Raw genomic sequence first — 18,765 nt, 5'->3', positions numbered from 1 at the left:
CAGCACGCTGGAGGAATTTTGGCAAAACACTGGGATTGTTGTGCCTGCTGAAGCACCAGTTCTGTGCCCTTGCGGTGGATGTGTGTGGCTCTGAAGAACACAGCCGTAGTTTGCAGGACAGGTTGAGCTGACAGGCCTTCTCCAAATGGAATTGCTGCACAGCAATAGGTAGACTTGGATGTGCCTGCTCATGGTGTGCTCAATGGCTGGGGAAATTCCCCTTTCCCACAGTTAACCTGGTCCTGCTGGGTGCTTGCTGCTCTCCATTCAAACCACAGCCAGTCCACAGTACAGCCATGACACTTTTCAGGCCATGCACCCAGCTCCAGACATGGGCTGTGAAGCTGAGGAAAGAGCTCCTGCTCTGAGCTGCCAGGGTGGATGCAGTAGCAAAGTGGAAGCGTGGCATCACCTTAGTGATATACTTATAAAACATTTCCACACTTTGGAGTCATGCTGATGGTTAAATTTCTCTGCTCAGATGCTTTATGAGTTAGAAATCAGTTAGCTAACCTGAGCTGCCCACTACTGCAGACAGCAGCTGGCAGGCAGCTTCAGTTTTGTGTATCTGAGCATCCACATACGTGCCACTTTCATTGTAGAGTTTTCTCTGCCAAGGTCCTGCCAGGTTGGCTACTGCCCGTGTCACTGCAAGAGCGTGCACCACATCCATGCAGCTCTGTGCACTGACACAGGGAGCACAATGACAGTTGTCAGAGGAGGAGCGCATGTGGAGCTGCTCACTGAGGCCGTTAAGTGGAAGATGGCAGGAGTTACTGCTGAAGGCTGGAGCCAGTTAGCACCCTGCAGCAGTTTGGGTACCTCATCCAATCTTTGCACTGTTCCGCATTGCTCTTCCTGGGCTCCCAAATAATTTGACTGTATTTCTCGTGACATTTTAAGAAATGGTATTTGGCCTGTGATGTTAGTATTTTTCTAAAGAACCCTGGGTCTTTTTTCTCCTCCTGCTCAATCTTCCCTAGGATTGTTTACGAGCCTGCCAAGAACAGATTGAATCCCTCCTTGAATCCAGTCTACGCCAGGCACAGCAGCACAACGTATCTTCAGAAACAAAGACTGTAGAGGACGAAGCAGACCTTTCCTGCACACCCACTGATGTGCGAGATGTGAACATTTAAGAGGACTTCTTCTAGTGGGTTTGCTTGGCAAGAGAAGCAAAGAAAGGGCATCTGAGAAGGAATCAGCATCGGGATCTCCCCCACAGAAACCCTTTTCTCCAGGACATTTTTATACCAGAAGGGAAAACCAGTCTTGTTATATTTTACCTTGCTCTGTCTCCCTTCCATCTGTGACTTCAAACAAACAAATAAACAAAAAATACCCCAAAAACTGTCTTAAAAAAGGAAAAAAAAATAGTATTTGCATTGCCCCCAGGGGTTTGTGCTACAAAAATAGAGGATTTTATACAATAATAATCAACTAGTTTTTATATTAAAGTGTTCTTGTCTGTATGTTGTAAAAATAGGCATTAACACACAAAATGTCTCCAGGGGAGGTATTAGATTTGATTTCTTACGTATAAAATGAACCAACCAACCAACCATTTTTAAAGTAGAAGAGGGTTTTTTTAGATAGTAAATGAAATATTCTTTTGTTTTTGTTTTTGTTTTCTTTAAAAAGCATAACTTTAACGCAGTTCTAGGCTTTTCTGTATCTTGCTTGCTTATGCATTTAGTCACTTTATAATTCATCTGTAAATGTTTATTTTATTTCCTTAGGTTGTTTTTTTTTTATCCTCTTCACCTTATAAATGGTTAACGTAACCCATAAGTTAGTGTATGTTAGTATACAGCATTATTATATGTTAATCTTTTTTTTTTTTTTTTTTTTGTGCCTGTGGATTGCCTGTGCATTTGTAGGGTTCCAGCTTAGCGTTGTTGGGAAAGGCCAATGTACTACTCATACGATACTCTATTATAAAGAGAAACCGAAATAGTGACATAATATATTATATTTTTGTAATCTTCATATTTTTGTAGTTACCTGTGTAAAAATGCTGGTCTGACCCCACAGATATTCAGCCTAATTATGGTCAGGTTCAATCCACAGCTTAGTCTTTTTTTTGTTTGTTTGTAATATTCTAAAACCATTCCATTCAAAGCACTTTCAGTCCATTAGATATAGGAAATACATTCTTTTATTGTGTGGGAATTGTTTTGTTGGTTTTTTTTGTTTTGTTTTGTTTTTTTGTTTGTTTTTGTTTTATTTTTTGGTGGGTTTTTTTTGTTGTTTTTTTTTTTTTTTTTTTTTTTTTAATGGAATGGTTTGGAAATATATTAAGTGCTTGTTGGCAAACTCAGAATTGCAAAGCAAGTGCATTTAACTATGGTGTTAGAGGAAAGGTGATTTTTCTTTATCCGAAGGTTGTGTTCCAGTGAGAGAAATTGCATTCACAAATTGCCAGGATATCTTCCTATCCTTTTCTATAGAAAAGTTGAAGTTTAGAAATCCTTTGGTGCCAACACATGGTTATGAATTAGGGGCCTTAAAGGTTCACGTATAGGACGCATAGTTTTAAGGACTGTCTCTAGATGTTTTGCAACTGAAGGTTTTTAAACACTAAAATATATAATTTATAGTTAAGGCTAAAAAGAATATTTATTGCAGAGGATGTTCGTAAGGCCAGTATGATTTGTAAAGTAATGCAATCGCCCCTTTCTGAAATAAGAAAAAAAAAGAATCGTTCTACCCTTGCTGTCACAGTTTTAACGCAGCTTATGAAAGAAAAAGGACACGCTTCAGAGAACAAACCCAAAACCAAGCAGTCTATTTGGCCCCTCAGACATTTTCAATAGCAAGCTAACCACGATAAAAAAACGCCATAGTTAATAGATATGAAAATTGGAGTACTTGAAAGAAGTTCTTATTCCAGTATATGCCCCATGGTTGTTGTTTTGTTTTTTTATTTAGCTACAAATAGAAAATTTGCACATCTTGGCTATGTATCTTTTTATTATTATTTTAGGAAGTAGCTGAAGGGACGTGGACATAGCTGTTGAAGTTGATGCTCGAGGAGAATGTGATGGTGAAATGTATGTGAGGAAACTGCCGCTAAGGTGTTGATTGTAAAAATCAGACGAAACAAACGCATTAAAAAAAAGAAAAAAGAAAAAGAAAAAGAAAAAAAAAAAAAAGAAAAAAGGAAAAAAAAGATAAAAAAAAAAAAAGAGAAAAGGAGTGGATGCTCCATTTTTATTGAGCTGCTATGGATAAATTCCCAGCATGGTTTGAGAAAAAAAGAAAAAAAATTAACATTGCTTTTCTGTATCTTTGTCATTGTGTTTTGCTGCTATTTTGTGGATCAGTTTGGTTTTTCTTTTTATTTTTTCTTTTTTTTTCTTTTTTTTTCTTTTTTTTTTTTGTTATACAATGTCATATACTGCCATGTTATAGGGTTTAATTTTCTCATAGAAAATTATATTATTGACATCTTTTTTTTTTTTTTGTAGATTTTTTTTTATGTGATCAGTTTTTACTTAATGTGATTACTGCTCTATTCCAAAAAAGGTTCCTGTTTCACAATACCTCATACTTCAGTTAACCATGTCTAGACCAGGTTTTAATGTTCATACACAGTGCCTCATAGTTCTACTGCAAATGGAAATGCATCGAACGTTATTCTGAATGGGTCTCGCGATTTGCAACTAGGTTGCATTGATGTAAAGACAGCAGACATTTCAGAAGATCGAATAATGTCCGCTTTTTGTTGTTAGGCATTTTATAAAGCTGGATTCTTTGTCTGATCTGGGGTTTATTATCATAGTAGTTCTAAGCTGTGTTATTAGCCACATTGATATATGAAAGGTGCATTATAATATAACTTTTGTATGCCACCTGATGTGGTTCCCGTCAGTTGGGATGCATCACTTGGTGTGATAGGTTATCTTCTGGAACTCTTTAAGTATTTTGTGTGTTTAATCTGTTATGATATATTAGGGTTGGTTTTTTGTTTTTGTTTTTATTTTTATTTTTTTTTGTTAATTATAGCATAATGCTAATTTAAAAAGCCTGTAAATCACATAAACAAGCCAGCTAACAGAGTTGTATGCTGAAGAATAATCTAGCTGTTGCCTGTATGCTGCTAAACCAAAACAGAATTAGAACTCTTTCGAGGCAAATGCAGTTAAGACCCTACATAGTGCATAAACAGAGCATTGCAATGCTACTAGCAGTCGCAGGACCCAGGAGGACTGGATACATTCTGTTCAAATTTCAGGAACATTTCTTACTGCTTACCTCATAAAACACTTCTGTTTGTGGCATCTCTGTGTCTCTGAACCAAACATGATTACTGAGTTAGTGGTTGTTGGTTATGTTATGTGTTACACTGAGTGGCAGTGTGTACTGCAAATTTCTTTCCATATTGTGTGTACTGAAATGCCAAATCCAGATACGTGGGTTCATGTGCCAACAGAGATGCTTTGTTTGTCACGTTGTTATAACAATCTGTAGTAAGCAAGCAATTCAGATTTGTACATTTTTATATTGTACTTATTGGCATCACTGGTCTGAAATGCACATTTTCACCAACAGACCTGTAACAGACAAGTTTCCAGCAAAAAAAAAAAAAAAAAAGAAAAACAACAAACAACAACACTAAAGTCTAGAAATAAAATTGGTAAAACCCAGTGCCCGCTTGTTTTGTCATTTTATTACTTTCACAAATGCAGAATGGTAGTAACTGTATCACATAACAAATAAGCCACGCCACTCTCATTCTGGCTGGGCTTTAGTAATTGCAACGCTAACATTTATATCAGTGCTTTAGGAAAGCAGGTGTTGTTAGAAGTGGGCAGGTGACTAGCACTCAGTTATGCTTGTCAGTGTTGGTCAGTGTACGGTTTTGTGCCCAACAACGCATTTACAGAAATGGTTTGTTTTAAAAGCAGCCGAGTTAAAATCAACCATCTCTGCCTTCCCCCATCTTCTACAGAGCTTTTTACTGTGTTGGTATCACTGAGATAATGACGAATTAATACAAAAAAAATTAAAAGCCTGCTAAAATACATGAAAAAGAACTGGACTTGAGAAGGACAGGAATACAACAGTAATGAGGTACGATTGCAGAACAAAGTGAGAAAAACTTACAACCTGTTTGCCAGTTCCTTCTCCAAGGTGCCTTTCTAAAAACAAGACGTGTGCTACCAATCGGAAGAGCTGGACACAGCAGCAACAGATTGTTCTTTGGGGAGAATGATCACATTTCTAATCTACATACTGACTATTGGGAACGAGAGGAGAACGTGATAGCAATTACTGCCTTGGAAATATCAATTAATGTAAAATGTCAGGTCTCCCTGGATGACAAGTCTGGTACATGCTTTATGAGTTTCACGCTGACTAAACTTCACAACTGGTTCTATGCAGTAACTACTGCAAAGGAGGTTACAGTGAAAGCTGCTGATGTCTGTTAAGCACAGTCTAGTGTAAAATCGGTCTGTCCTAGTGCAGTCGCTTGTATGTTTTGAGTGAGGACATAGTTATGATCCTGATTTGGGAACAAACAGCTTTTTGCTGGGGGGGGGGGAAGGAGAAATTTCAACCTGCTTTCTGTTGAACGCGTTAAGTGGCTTATGCCTTTTCTATGATGTTTTGCACTATTAAAAACAGATACTCCGCAATTTTAGTGGGCTTAAACCCTGAGTGTCAGCTCTGCCATTTACATCTTCTTTCTCTTAAGCATCATTTCTGAATACAGCCTACTAAATTCAAATGTATTATTCACATTGAAAAGGGCAGGATGACAAGAATGTAGCAAGAAAAACAGTTTACTATAGGCTGTAAAAAATATGCACATTCAGCTAGGCTACACTCTTGCTCATTAAAAGGAAAAATACTTTATTACATCAGATGGAGAAGCGTACACAGTAAACCTCCAAAAGATCTCCAAAAAATCCTCTTCAGTTCCAAACTTGTATCTTTGATGAAAATTAAGATCACGCATTCTTTATTAAGCAGGGTCTGTTAAATGCAGAAACTGGAAATCCACTTATGTGGAAGTATATTTGGCATTTTAAAGGATGGAAAACTCCAGATAGAGGAGAAAGTGAAGCTTGGGGCTACAGAAATGAAACACAGGAATGACCCAGGCGGGCGGCTTATATGCTCTGACAAGATTCCTAGTAGTGTCGCTGAAAAGCTACAGTAGGACAAAGGTAATAAAGCTACAAATGATGGCATTTGAGTGAAATCCCACCAACGTCACTTAATGAGAAATGTATCTTTTCCAGACCAACATGGTGATTTTATGATCCCACCAATGTAACTGACCGGTAATTGCAGTGGCATGGCAAACGTATGATTTCCATTTAGCTTTTGAGTTACCCATAATATTAAGATCAAACAATGATTAAGAGATTGCATATTTGTTAACTAGATTGCACTGATAACACAAGGCTTGCTAGACTTCTGATTTTGCTCTTCAGACTCAAGGAGCAAAGCAAAAGTCGCTTCTTTAGACATCTAAGAAGAAAACCAGTTTATTGGTGATCCTGTTAGCATCTGCACAGCCATACTAAGAAACTGCTAAGGATTTCCAGCCACAGTTTTCATGAATACTCTTACTTGAAGAGAGAACTGCTGGCAGAAAGACTGGGTGCTCGCAGTATAGCAGGAATAAGGCACACATGCAGCATCTGAACTCTACATGGGCTTTGCTGCTGTGGAAGCACCACCTGCACTACAGGGGTAGCTTCTGGGGCCCAGGTTGTACACAGCACTTCCAACCAACTCCTGAATATAGAAAAGAATGCAGAGTATCAGTTCCTACCCAGAACAGGCTCCAAGTTTTTTGGGAACAATAACCACGATACACAGATTAATTCCAACAACAGCTTTTACCTTTCCAAGTTTCCTCTGGATTTTGGAGGATGTGTTTAGTGGCTGCTAGAGATCTTCCCATTTACACTATGAAAAAAAGAATCCATTTGTGTGGATTTCACCTCTGTTCTCATTTTACTTATGGCTTACAATACCTTTTCATTTGTAATATCTTTGAAGAAATGCAACATTTTTTATTTCAGTGTAAACAATGTTAACAGTGTTTCTTTCAGGTAAACAACACATGTCAGTGTAGCAAACCATCTCAAAACAGAACACCAAGCCTGCAACTTCACTTAAAGACTGAAATAGAAAGTTACACTCCTTTCACATTCAAAGTATAGATCAGGGGATGACTACAACACAACGTTCCCAGCCAAAACGTCTGTCCTGTGGTGAGGCCTACCTGAAAGCAAAGGCTGCCCAGTCAAATCAAACTTTGACTATATCTGCTCAGCCCTGACTGACCTGGCATGAATTAGAAAGCAAAGAAGCAAAAAATGAACTTAAGTAAATGTTGCAGAAGTCATACGTGGTAACAGACTTGGGGTGAGCGGTGAAGGCCTATGGCTTCAATTTATATGTGAGTGCATGTGACTCATGGAACAGAAATCACTGTCTATTCACCCTTCTCAACCTCAGCAAATAAGTTTGGGATGATATGCTGCTGTAGTGGTGTGGCTTTTTCTATTTCACCCATCACACCTGAATGCTTATGGCATTTGTCTGCATCCATCCAGAAACTATATACCGTTAAACGCCTGGTTTCCTATGACAGCTAACAAGTTACCTACTGCCTGTGAGAATGTTACTTGTAACATTAGCACCAGTCTTCAAGGAGCTGGGCTGAGATGAGCAAACCATTTAACAAAGGCCACTAAGCCACCACTAGAGCATTACGACAGCTTGCCTGAGCCAGCACAGAACAAGTGACCCGGTGTCCTAAGTCACTGCTCTGATGGTAAGCTGTCTGAAACAGACAATTGAGCTTTTTGATGTTTTATTTCTCCTTTTATTAGATTTTATCACTATAGGTTGTTTGAATACACCGTATTATTTTTGAACAGCTTTTTTGCTCCTTCAGCACACACGGCCCATCGTTCTTTATATTTGGTTGCTGACTGTGTTAACTATGAAGCTCTCCAGCAAATTTATTCCCCAAGCTTTCCACAAGAAATCGGCAGTTATTTTCTCAGAAGTAAATATTATTTCTTATAAACACGTTTATTTCATTTTTGACTTTATTCATCTGTAGCTGTTTCAGTCATTCACTGGGAATACTTTGCTCCTTTTACACAACATGTTCATCAGCTGTGTATTAATCCTGGTTTCTCTTTTCATGGAAGCCCTTGGACTGCAAAGATCAGACAACTTCCTCCTTTATGGACAATTTAAACTGATTACCTGGGAATTCCAGGCAAATCACAAGTACAGCTCTCCATACATGTATCTCCAGATGTTTCTCCAACATGATTTCTCTTATTAATTCTCAAACTACTCGATGCTACTGGACTGCTTGAGCAGTCTGTCCCCATCTTACTGCACAAGAGAACTCGTTACATCATAACACACAATTAGAATGTACTTATAGTTAAGGTGGTTTACAAATTCCCAACCTGTGCTCAAATAAATCATTCTCCATTTCAGTCAGCAGTCCTGGATATGATGCAAAGCGATGCTGTAAATTTAACAGGGTTTTGGAGTTACAAGGCGCCCGACTAACTGTGCCACAACCAAGGCTGTTCTCAAGAAAATACACTGCAAACACAACCTCTAGCTTAGCTTTAAAAATTACGTACTGTGGTCTGTTCTAAGTTACATACTGTTATGGTTGCGAGTTTCAAATAGCCATTTGTTTCTACTTGTATTCCAGAGACTATTAAGTGCTTATTAATAATAACTCCTGTACTTTTTTTTTTTAAAGAAGTGGGGTCTCAAAAATTCAGTGTCTGCACATACACCACACTACAAAAAAAAAAAAAAAAAAAAAAAAAAAAAAAAAAAAAAAAAAGCCAGTTTAGAGAACAATGTGGGCATGTGTTTTTAAACTACTGTTCGTGCAGTCTGGTCAGGACTGTGTGACACAGTATACAGTGTTTTGTCATCCAAGGAATGTCTTTGATCAAGAGTTTATGCAAGAAGGGAAAAAAAGCCATGAAACCCTAATCCGTTCCCACAGTCCAGTAAACGTGAGCTGGACAAACAGTGGACAATAGCAGTAAAGCTTGCTGCTGGAACAATAGCTGCAACTAAAAAAATTAAAGGGTTGCTGACTCACAGGTCCTACAATCAAGATTCCACACGGTGTCAATTATTCCAAAGAATCCTGAAGAAGCTGAAAGTTACAAGTAGCAGCTAAACATTACACTGATGGAAAGCAGCAAACTGTGCTGCAAAACAATCAGCAAGGAAGGAGAAAGTGATAAATACTGATGCTGACTCCGCTTAGCGCACAGCTGAGATGCAGAAACTGAATAAGCAATCCGCTTCCTGCCAAAACAGGACTTCTGCTGAAAGTAAACTCCGTAATTTTATTATAAACAAATAGCAGTTTAATTCTTTCAGATGGTATTTCACTACTCCAGATGCCATCCATGCAAATTCTGCACTACACACAAACTTTCTGATGTTGCAACAGAAAAGCTAGATGCTTTTTCTTGTACCTATTCAGAAACCAACTGTGTGGTTTCTAGAGCTTTGATATATTTTATATGAGAGTGAGTGGGCACTACTTTACATTAATGAAGATCTCTCAAGTCTTGTATATATTGGCTATGTCGCAGACAAGGTTAGTGATCACGTTTCCTTCTGCAGAATATTACATCATTTGGTAGAGCTAAATGCTACTCAAGAGTTGACTTAAATATTTTACTTAAAGAATCCCATAGTGAAGAAGGCTGTAAGAATATAATAATTACACTTAAGGAATAAACAGTCCCGTCATTAAGGCAGAAATATTCAGTGCAATGTCAGACATAGTCATGTTAGTTCCAGATGAACTAACTACAGCAAAGTGCTTCAGCATCAGATTGCTCAAGTTAGCCTTCACTAGTCAATCAAACAGACACCAAAAGTTGCAGCTTGACCACAGCACTCATTTCATCTCTCCAACATCTCTGTCTTCTCTGGCGGTATTTCCCTGATAATGTGTGCTGTCATAACTTTGTCCATTAAAAAACAAAAACAACCAAACTTGGGGCAGACTGTAAAATAAGAATCTTCATGGTTACTTGTCCAACTCTGAAAGCTGAAGTTTTAGGATGTACTTAGACCAGAACACGTTGCCATGAAAAACTGCGAGGAGTAATATTCCAAAAGCATTAATATTCACACTGCACTGTATCAAGAATTAGTTTTTCATTTGAAACCAAAGTCTTTCTCGTTAAGAAGATCTTGATGGGATGCTTCACACAGGTGCCTGATGCTGCTTTGTTACAACCTCCTCTGATGTGCCTTTGGAAACAATGATTCCAATTCAGATGGACTTCTGCTAACTGTAGTGTTTCAGAACCTTTCAAACTATATCCTTAAGATCACTAGACACCCAAACACCAGCACTTGGTCATTTTAGTGCTTCACACTGCTAGCACTGCAGTAACTGTTTAAGAAAATAACGACCCTTATGAGGAAATCTACCTTCACCTTGAGCTACTTTACCTCCAGAAAATGTCACTTATTAGTATAGACAATTCCTCTCAAACATGCAACACTGTAATTACAGGACACAAAGTGTTCAAGCAGGACACCAAGGAGGAAGGTACCTGCTTTTACTGAAGAATAAAACTTGAAAACAATCTGAAGTTGTTAAATAAGATCTTGGAAAAGAAGGTTGTATTTAATAAAAGCCAGAGCTTTGGCAGCTTGCAAGTAAATAAACAAACACAATAATCAGTATTAGATCCTGGACTTTAGTTGCATGATTTTTAGAAACAAAAGATTCAATTCAGAATGGATTCAAAATGCATATGGATGCACATAGAAGAAGAAGATGTGAACAGGATAGGATTTATAAATTTCACGCTGTCCAAATTTACATTATGTGATCTCTTAATGTCGGTAAGTTGTACATCTGAAAAGAGTATCTAAGTCCTAACGCTGCAGTGCTGTGGAGCAAGAAAGTGCAGGCACACTTTTGAATGAGGGATCTTGCTTTGTTTCAATGAAAGAAACTGTTTACAGCCAAAGTATAAATAAACTTTCATGAATACACCCAAGGGCTCAAATTCTTCCACCTCTTCCAAAACAAAACATGTGTTTGTACACGTTAATACTGAAAAAATAAAGCTCACGATTCTATCTCAAGATTACTAATGCAACAGAAGCGTGCAGCCTTCCTAGAAACCCTAAGGACAGAGCAAAACAGGTACTTTACTCACTCTTCCTCTAAATGGCACAGAACAAGAAAACTGGCCATGTGAGATTGCACAGGTTCTATGTATAGCATAGAACACACTACTGCTTTTCTAGTTTATACTCCAATGGCAACCAGACCAAAAAGTCACGTAACCAAACTGAGATGTCTAGCTTTCCTTACAAATTCAAATACAAGTTACTGTCACCTTTTTTCAGGAAAACATAACATTCCTCTGCATTGCTTTCTAAGGGAACAATTGCATATGTGTATTTGTTTTCTTTGATTTCACACCTTCCTGTTAATTACAGGTATTTCTGCAGAGCTGAACTCGATCCCATTCACATTACAGTTCATAACAAATGGAATGGAATTATGTGTAATGAAGATGGAACAAGTATTTTAATAATGCATTTAACTTGGAGGTTTTAATCTCCACCTGCAGGAAAGTTGTTTAGAGTCACAGCTTGAACTGGTGATTGAGCACCTGGTGAAGAGGTGTGGATGGCCCAGGGGGCACAAATTGTTGGCACATGTGCTCCCTGATGGATCAGAAGAAAAGGGCTCAGGGTGGAGCCAATCTGGGCTCATATAAAAGTCAGCTGCTGAAGGGAGAGCATCTCTTGGGCCTTGGCTGCTTTTTGAGAAGGAGTGCTGTGTAGCCAGAGATGCCTCTTTGCCAGTGGGGTGAGTTCCACTCTTCTTTCTGTTTATGATTATTAGGGTACCTGCACTATTACCATCATTGCTAAGAACCTGCTAGAAGTGATTTTGTTTCTTTGTGAGTAGAACACCATCCTTCTTTTTTTGCCCTCCTCCAAATTCTTTTTTAAAATCTGTGTATAGAAAGTGACACAAATAACCAATGAAGTCAGGTTTAAAAGCACTAGTAATGGCTGACTTGGGATTAGTAGCCAGTGATCCCATGGCTGTAAGACAACACTGAAAGCACTGTGGAATTCTGCAGGGAATTAATTCACTGTAGTCAGAGCTTACCTTCCTTTGTTGATGCCTCAAAACTCACCATTTCTAGAACTTGTGTAATTTAGAAATGAGATCTGTAAGTCTTCTAGACTGAAATGACTTCAGTACATTAGCAGCAATTAACTCTGCATTTACTCTTAAAATCAAGAATGTATGCTTAACACCTTGACTTAAGCCTATTAAGAAACAAAGATAGCCAGAACAAAGCCCAGACAAGTCAGAAGATTGAGAGTTAAATATTTCAAGCTTTCCTCCCTAACTACTGGGCATAACTAGTGTAGGTGAATAAAAGTATATTAAAATGCATTGCTGTGAGTCTTAGTGACTTCAATATTTTTGGCAGGAATCTTCCACACTACTTGTTTTTAGCAGATCAAGTACTTGCAGGAAGACTTAAACCACTATGACTGCAGAGCTACAATCTCTATTTCCTGCTTTATTAGTAACTGATATAGTCTATGTTTTTCCACATCTTTTCCTCCTAGATCTTAAAGCTGAAGTTGTGCAGTCAATCACCAAAACCAGGATATGTCTGAATGATTGCATTTCATAGATGCTTTATTCAGCCTCCGCACACAGATCTGATAGCCTTTAATTACAGTTTAAAACCTGCTTCCACCAGGGTCCTGACAAGATGAGTAACCAGGGTGTTAATGAAACCATTCACAAGACTTTTTTTCATCAATTTCTTACAGATTTAAGAAAGGTGTTAACAAGACAGGCATCAAAAGAAGAGATAACATGCCCTAACTCTCGTGAAACCAGCTGGTTTTTTGAGTACCTTGGCTACCCCAAATTGGAATGATTTTTTTAAATACTGTTGTAGTTAAGTTAAGCACATATCTTTCAGGTTTTTGCTAACCTTTATGTTCTTTATTTCCTAGATTTCTCCTCTGAGAAACAGAACCAAAAGTAGAAGTATGTAAACAGCCAGGTACTCCTAGCCGCTCCTGATGTCAGTAAGTACCTCATCCTAAAGTATTACAAGTAATTAAAATGCAAGATTGTTTGCAAGGAGTCACACTGATTAAGACAAGACAATATTCATGATGTAATCTGGTCTTGGAACTCCTTAGCTGTCATGAAAGCATAAAAAAGCCCTCTGTGCTGTGGAGACCGCCATTAAAATCCTAAACCCTAATCCACAGCTCTATTACAGAAGATGCTTTTAAGTTTGCACTGAAGAAAGTATATGATTACATATATCCAACAGAACTATTAACTGTAGCTCATTTAATACAAATAATCATGCCCACATGAGATAAAATATAATCAGGAAAATACAAATGTGCACACACCTGTAGCTAAATTAAGGACCTAAAGCTTGCATATCCCAGATTGAAATCAGACATGCTACAATCTTTATAGTTATTTTCATATTTATGTTAACAACTTATAATAAAATATACATTTTATTTGAATATGGTTGTAAAGAAACAGCAGAAATTTAGCCATGAGAAGATTTAAAGATGAGGCATTAAGTGACAGATCTGCAAAGATTCTTTTTCTCCTCAAGAAATGAGGAATATACAAAACGAGTTTTGTATTCAATACAATCTCTAGAGTAGCACTTAGCACATAACTTATACAGCATACACTTCTAGTCATCAAATGCACCACAGTATCTGAGCTCTTGCATCTCTTCACTTGCTTTTCTATACATTTTTGCAAGCCATGTACCAGGATTCTAGAAAAGGCCACATCTTCAAACTTGAATGCTCAGACCTCCAGTGGTTGCTTTTCTTTGTACATCACTCAGAGTTACAAAATTGCCTTTCTGAGACCAGAATCAGCTGAGGGGAATGGGTCATGCTTATTTAAAATACAATATCTAGCTTTCAACAAAAAACACTGAGTCAGTCACAGATGAACATTAACACATTTCCGTTGCTTTGAAGTAAATAAGTAAAATAATATTATCTATTAAAAAAGTGTTCATTTGTGAATCCTGAGACAGCTTTTTGAAATCGGGCTTTCTCTGAGGGGAATATGAAATGAAATGACATTTCTCTGGTATATGACCTCTCTGTTATCTCTCTGTTATTGAGATTATATGGCATGCTCTTCTTTTCGGCTTATGTCTCAGGTGCTTGCACACTGGAGCTTGCTCACATTGCCCAGTGGTTTAAGCTGCACAACAATTAAAAGCCATACTTCATCTGCCCTAAATGAAGAGACCAGCAGTGCTGTCACGTCACTTCCATAGCCTGTTTCTTTACTCGAGACTACAAATAAATCCTAGCTCAATACTACTTTATTTCAAAGGAATTCATTGCATTGTTATAAGAATTGCATCACATATACACATATTCTGCACTACTTGAACAGCTTCATCTTAATAAATATTTGTGAGGTACTACAAGAAGCATTGCTTACAGGCTATTTTTAAACAGTATATAAACCTCCTCCACTAGATGGCTCTGATGCTACATACATCAAAGCTGTTTGAACACTTACATACTTACATGTGTACACCTCTAAGTAGCTATTAAGAAAGGCAGTTGATACTGACATATTCAGATAATTGGTAATCAGACAAAAATAAAAGATGTGAGATGAAGTCAATACATATGTACACATGTGTACATTCAACAAAATATTGATATATTACAATATACATTATATATATTATTATTATTATATAATATATATAATATATACAATAAAAAAGTGAAACATGCTCTTGCATAGCAAACGCACAGTAAGTGTTAAAAGAAATTTAAGCTGCACCTGTGTTCCCCTTCTGACCAGAAGGGGTGGAGCCACCCCAGGATATAAGAGCCAGACACTGAAGAGGGAGCATCTCTTGGGCCTAAGCTGCTTACTGAGAAGGGGTGTTGTGTAGCCGGAGCTCCCCTTCACTAGCAGGGTGAGTTTAACTCTTTCTTTTTCTGTATGTGACTATTGGTGTTCCTGTGGGTTCTTTGCCTAGTATTACTAAGGATCTGCTGGAAGCAATTTTGCTTCTTTGTGGGCACAAGAAGCAACCTCAAAACTCTTCTAGTAGCCATGTTTCTATTGTTGGTAATTTAAATTGCTGGGTTTGGGGTCTACTTGTGTTTGCTTTGTATGTTTGGATCAGTCTGCAAAATTAGTAAAGAAAAAAACACAAGATTTGTACTCTGAGTTGCAGCTACATCATGAAGTGCTATCTTAACCTTTTTTCATTTGCATTCTTCGTTTGTATTCCACCACTTTCTATCCAGACAGGTGTTCACTACTGCAAACTCTGTAGGCAACTGATTCAATTTTCCTTCATCTAAAAAACCTACTCATTGTGTAAAATGAATGATCTACATATGTAGATTTTAAAAAGCATACATATGCAAATCTTCCTTATTTTAAGAATGCATATGCGTGTTTTCCTTTTAAGGCAAGGCTGGTGAAGAGCAAATCAAATACTTCCATTTAACAGGTGTTTAGTGTTTCTGTAATACTAAATGCCTTGAGATTAAAAAAAAAAACCAACCAAAACTTTGACAAATATAAGAAACCATCAAATGTTTTGTGCTTTTTCTTTACCACTTTAATTATTTAGCATCTCATTGCTACCTGGATTTTGTTTAAAATAAACAAACGCTTTTCAGGTTATCTGTTATTCAATACGCCTTTTTTCATCCATGTTTATCTTCAGCTTTTATATTCAAAAAGTGAGTGAAGATCTTTCAGTACTGACTCTAAAATCAGATCGAATATTTAGCATTGAGCAAACCTAAAAAAGAATACACAAGAGTGTTTTGAAGCATCCATTTTCCTGAAGGAAATTCAACACAACTACTGTTTCCTCCGTTTCTATTCTTCTGGTCCTGCTTGTAATTCACTGTTAAATACCAGCCATTCAATTCTCCATTTATTTAATGTTATTCATTTATTTTGCACTTGCTATCGTTTGGGGAATTTTTGACTCAAAGCATTTTTACTTTGACTGCAAAAGGAGATGAAATATTTGCAGAAAGCGATACTATTTTGTGCTAAAAATAACAACTTAATCCTACAAACCTGTTTAAATTTCCCTCTGATTTTTTCCAGGTCGTCTTGAAGCTTTTCGTAAGTGGGGTCTTCATATGGGAACTTCTGTATCATTCCTATTAATGAATCCAGGGCCCTCATCTTTTTACTGAAAGAAAGCCACAAAAAATGGTAAGTGACAATAAGCCTCCAATAGAAGTCTTTTACATTTGTCACTGTGGAAATTGTATCAGTATTTCAAAATCAAGAGCATAAAATCCAGCCTTCTGTCCTTATTTCATTCAAATTAACTCATAAGGCATAATTTACAGCATAATCAGAAACTAAGTTTGGTACAACTATCAAATGTAAGGCTTTCCTCTTAACTTACCTGCCAAAAACAGACATTTAGTCAGGAAATGTAGAACTACCAACTAGATGACTATGTGTAATAAATGCAGAAAGAAAGCTCACTGGAACATGTATTGAGATAGCTGAAAGCAAGGTGGCATTTTGTTCAAATTAATCAAAACTGGTCAGAAAAAACTCTTAAGGTCTACCAAAGGAAAGTAATAATTGATATCTGGAAGTGTATGTGCCTGCACATGTATAGAAAACTAGAGAAAAGTTAGAAAAAGAGAGAGGGGCACCTAGAAGTTTAGCAGATGTATTTCTGTTGCAGAGATAATAAATTATGCAGAGACCATAAAATATCAGACATGGAAAGCAAAGATTGCTACCATCACCAACAACGTGAACTATCTATGACAAGCTAATTCCCTTGCATGTCTAATTGGCTTAGGGAAACAAGCTATGATTAATTACTGATGGTGAATTACAGCTCCCTCAGAAGAGGACCTCAGAGGTTTAACATGAATGTCTGTCTTGGATGATGGGTTGACTGTATCTATAAGAACAAAAAATGCTAACTGGGGGACCACTGCATGATGCAGCAAGGAAAGCATCTCTAGAACTTCCCCTTGTGCAGTACAAGTAGGCATTGCCATCTTCTCTTTTTCAGGTTGATGAAACCAAGTTTCCTTATCCTCTTTTCAGCATCAGATGGTCCAGACTGCAATGTCATCCCAGACACCATCTGCTCACCCCTCTATTTTTCAGTATCCTCTTTTTTAAACTGAAGAAGAGGCAAAACTGGACATCATAACTTGAAAAAACTATTAAAGGAATAGGATTCATACTTTGAAAACCCTACCTGTTCTTATCATCTGTACATTTTGGGAGCAGATGCTGCCAGGTCAGTGCAAATCCAAGGTAGCTGCCAATCTGTGAATTTTTAGGCATGACATGAAGGGAAAAAAAAAAAACCAAACATATTAAATATAAATGTAGTCATAGAGAACTAAAGCTCTACATTCTCTTATTCCTCAGAAAACAAGTCATTGCATATACAAATGCATTTCTACACTGAAAGGCTCAGGAAACAGTACGCATGCTTTGAAACAAAAAAGTAATGAAACTGAGTTATTGCCAAATTCTACTTCGATCTGTGCATGCACTTGTCACTTTTTACAAGACACAAATTTACAAGACGCAACTGGACTTGTTTGCAGGCTAAAGGAACTTCCTCCACCAGTGTTTACATGTTACAGTGGGAACATCTGGGAGCTTTATTCTTCTGGGAGCTGTGTATGTTAAAATACATGTGCTTGGGAGCTCACATCTCCATAAATACTCAAACATAAAAGAAAGCGAGGCGGTTTCATCTGCATGCACCAAAGCCGTTTGGACACCACAGGTAAGTGGAAACACCAACAGGTTTGTTTCATGTTGCACCAAGCTGCTGTGGTCTAGGGGTGCTGGTCCATGGATGCTTTGCAGCAATCTGCTCTGTGTAATTAGTGATGTGCTACCACATGGGTGCAGTACCAATCTTCTGCTTGAGCCCAAGCACACACTGTATCTAATATTATTATTAGATAGGGGCGTGCTAGAAAACAGACATATTTTGTAACATCTTATTTTAATTCTTCATCAAGCAAGCCCTTGTCAGGTTAGTATTATTTTCCCCAAGGCAGACAATAGGCTGACAGCTCAAATATCACCTAAATTGTATTTTTGCTTACTTATTATGACAGTGAGCCTTCCCAGACCTCATTTAAGGGTTGGTAGTGGAGATGAGGGTATCTTGCTGGAGATCCCTGCCCACCTGAGGCCCTTCTAAAGGTAGGCAGGTTCTTATTTTTTGCCCTTTATTTCTACACCCACGGCTGCTGTATTTGGGCACATCCTCACATCGTGAAGCGTAGTAGCTGCAGCCTTTCTTCCCCACTGTCACACTGAGGATATCTCCTTACCTCAGAGCCAACCCTGGCACCATGCAGACAGCCGCACCTCCGCCCTTCAGCAGCCCCAGCGTGGCTTCCCTCAGCGTACCCCTCCTGGTAGCCCTCCCCGTGAAACCTGCAAGGACAGATGCACGGCTATACACTTAGCGGCTCTCCCTCCCTTCCATGGCCCCGTGAAGGCTCCCAACCTGTCCTCAGCCATCACTATCTCATCAAACATGTCATAGGATGAAGACGGCGCCGCCATTGCGCCGAGCACAGCACGACGGGAGGCGACGGCGAGCCGGAGGAGCCATATCGCGTTGCTTTAGTGCGCAGGCGCCTATTCACTCCATT

At 38.1% G+C, this 18,765-nt stretch overlaps 2 protein-coding genes and 1 long non-coding RNA gene across 7 annotated transcripts in view; 2 read left to right on the top strand and 1 right to left on the bottom strand.

Annotated features, from left to right (window-relative positions):
* CCND1 (cyclin D1) overlaps positions 1-3,267 on the top strand; it is a 15,609-nt gene extending 12,342 nt beyond the window's left edge. Inside the window, exon 5 of the mRNA XM_015863635.2 lies at positions 984-3,267. Coding sequence (XP_015719121.1) covers positions 984-1,139 — 156 coding nt within the window. The 3' untranslated portion in view covers positions 1,140-3,267. The remainder of the gene's footprint in view (positions 1-983) is intronic.
* The window catches only part of LTO1 (LTO1 maturation factor of ABCE1), a 26,581-nt gene extending 7,816 nt beyond the window's left edge, over positions 1-18,765 (bottom strand). For 3 of the 5 annotated variants that reach the window (XR_004307614.1, XM_032445191.1, XM_032445190.1), the window contains exons 1-4: positions 18,618-18,765; positions 18,439-18,544; positions 17,337-17,407; positions 16,175-16,292 (exon numbers count right to left, since the gene is read on the bottom strand). Coding sequence is in view for 4 of the 5 variants with exons in the window: in XM_032445191.1 (XP_032301082.1) it covers positions 16,175-16,292; positions 17,337-17,407; positions 18,439-18,544; positions 18,618-18,676 (354 nt within the window). In the remaining variant the exon portion in view is untranslated. Of the gene's footprint in view, positions 1-1,831; positions 6,754-6,861; positions 6,928-16,174; positions 16,293-17,336; positions 17,408-18,438; positions 18,545-18,617 lie in introns of those variants that run through there. The other 2 variants (XM_032445189.1, XM_032445188.1) reach the window with 2 other exon arrangements.
* On the top strand, positions 11,588-18,415 carry LOC107314432. Its single transcript, XR_001555444.2, has 4 exons — positions 11,588-11,878; positions 13,060-16,315; positions 17,695-17,879; positions 18,220-18,415. It is a non-coding gene; the product is annotated as an uncharacterized LOC107314432 (long non-coding RNA).

The sequence above is a fragment of the Coturnix japonica genome, chromosome 5 (assembly GCF_001577835.2).
Source record: "Coturnix japonica isolate 7356 chromosome 5, Coturnix japonica 2.1, whole genome shotgun sequence".
In the NCBI taxonomy this organism is placed as follows: Eukaryota; Metazoa; Chordata; class Aves; order Galliformes; family Phasianidae; genus Coturnix; species Coturnix japonica.
This window is presented reverse-complemented; position numbering and strand designations above follow the sequence as displayed.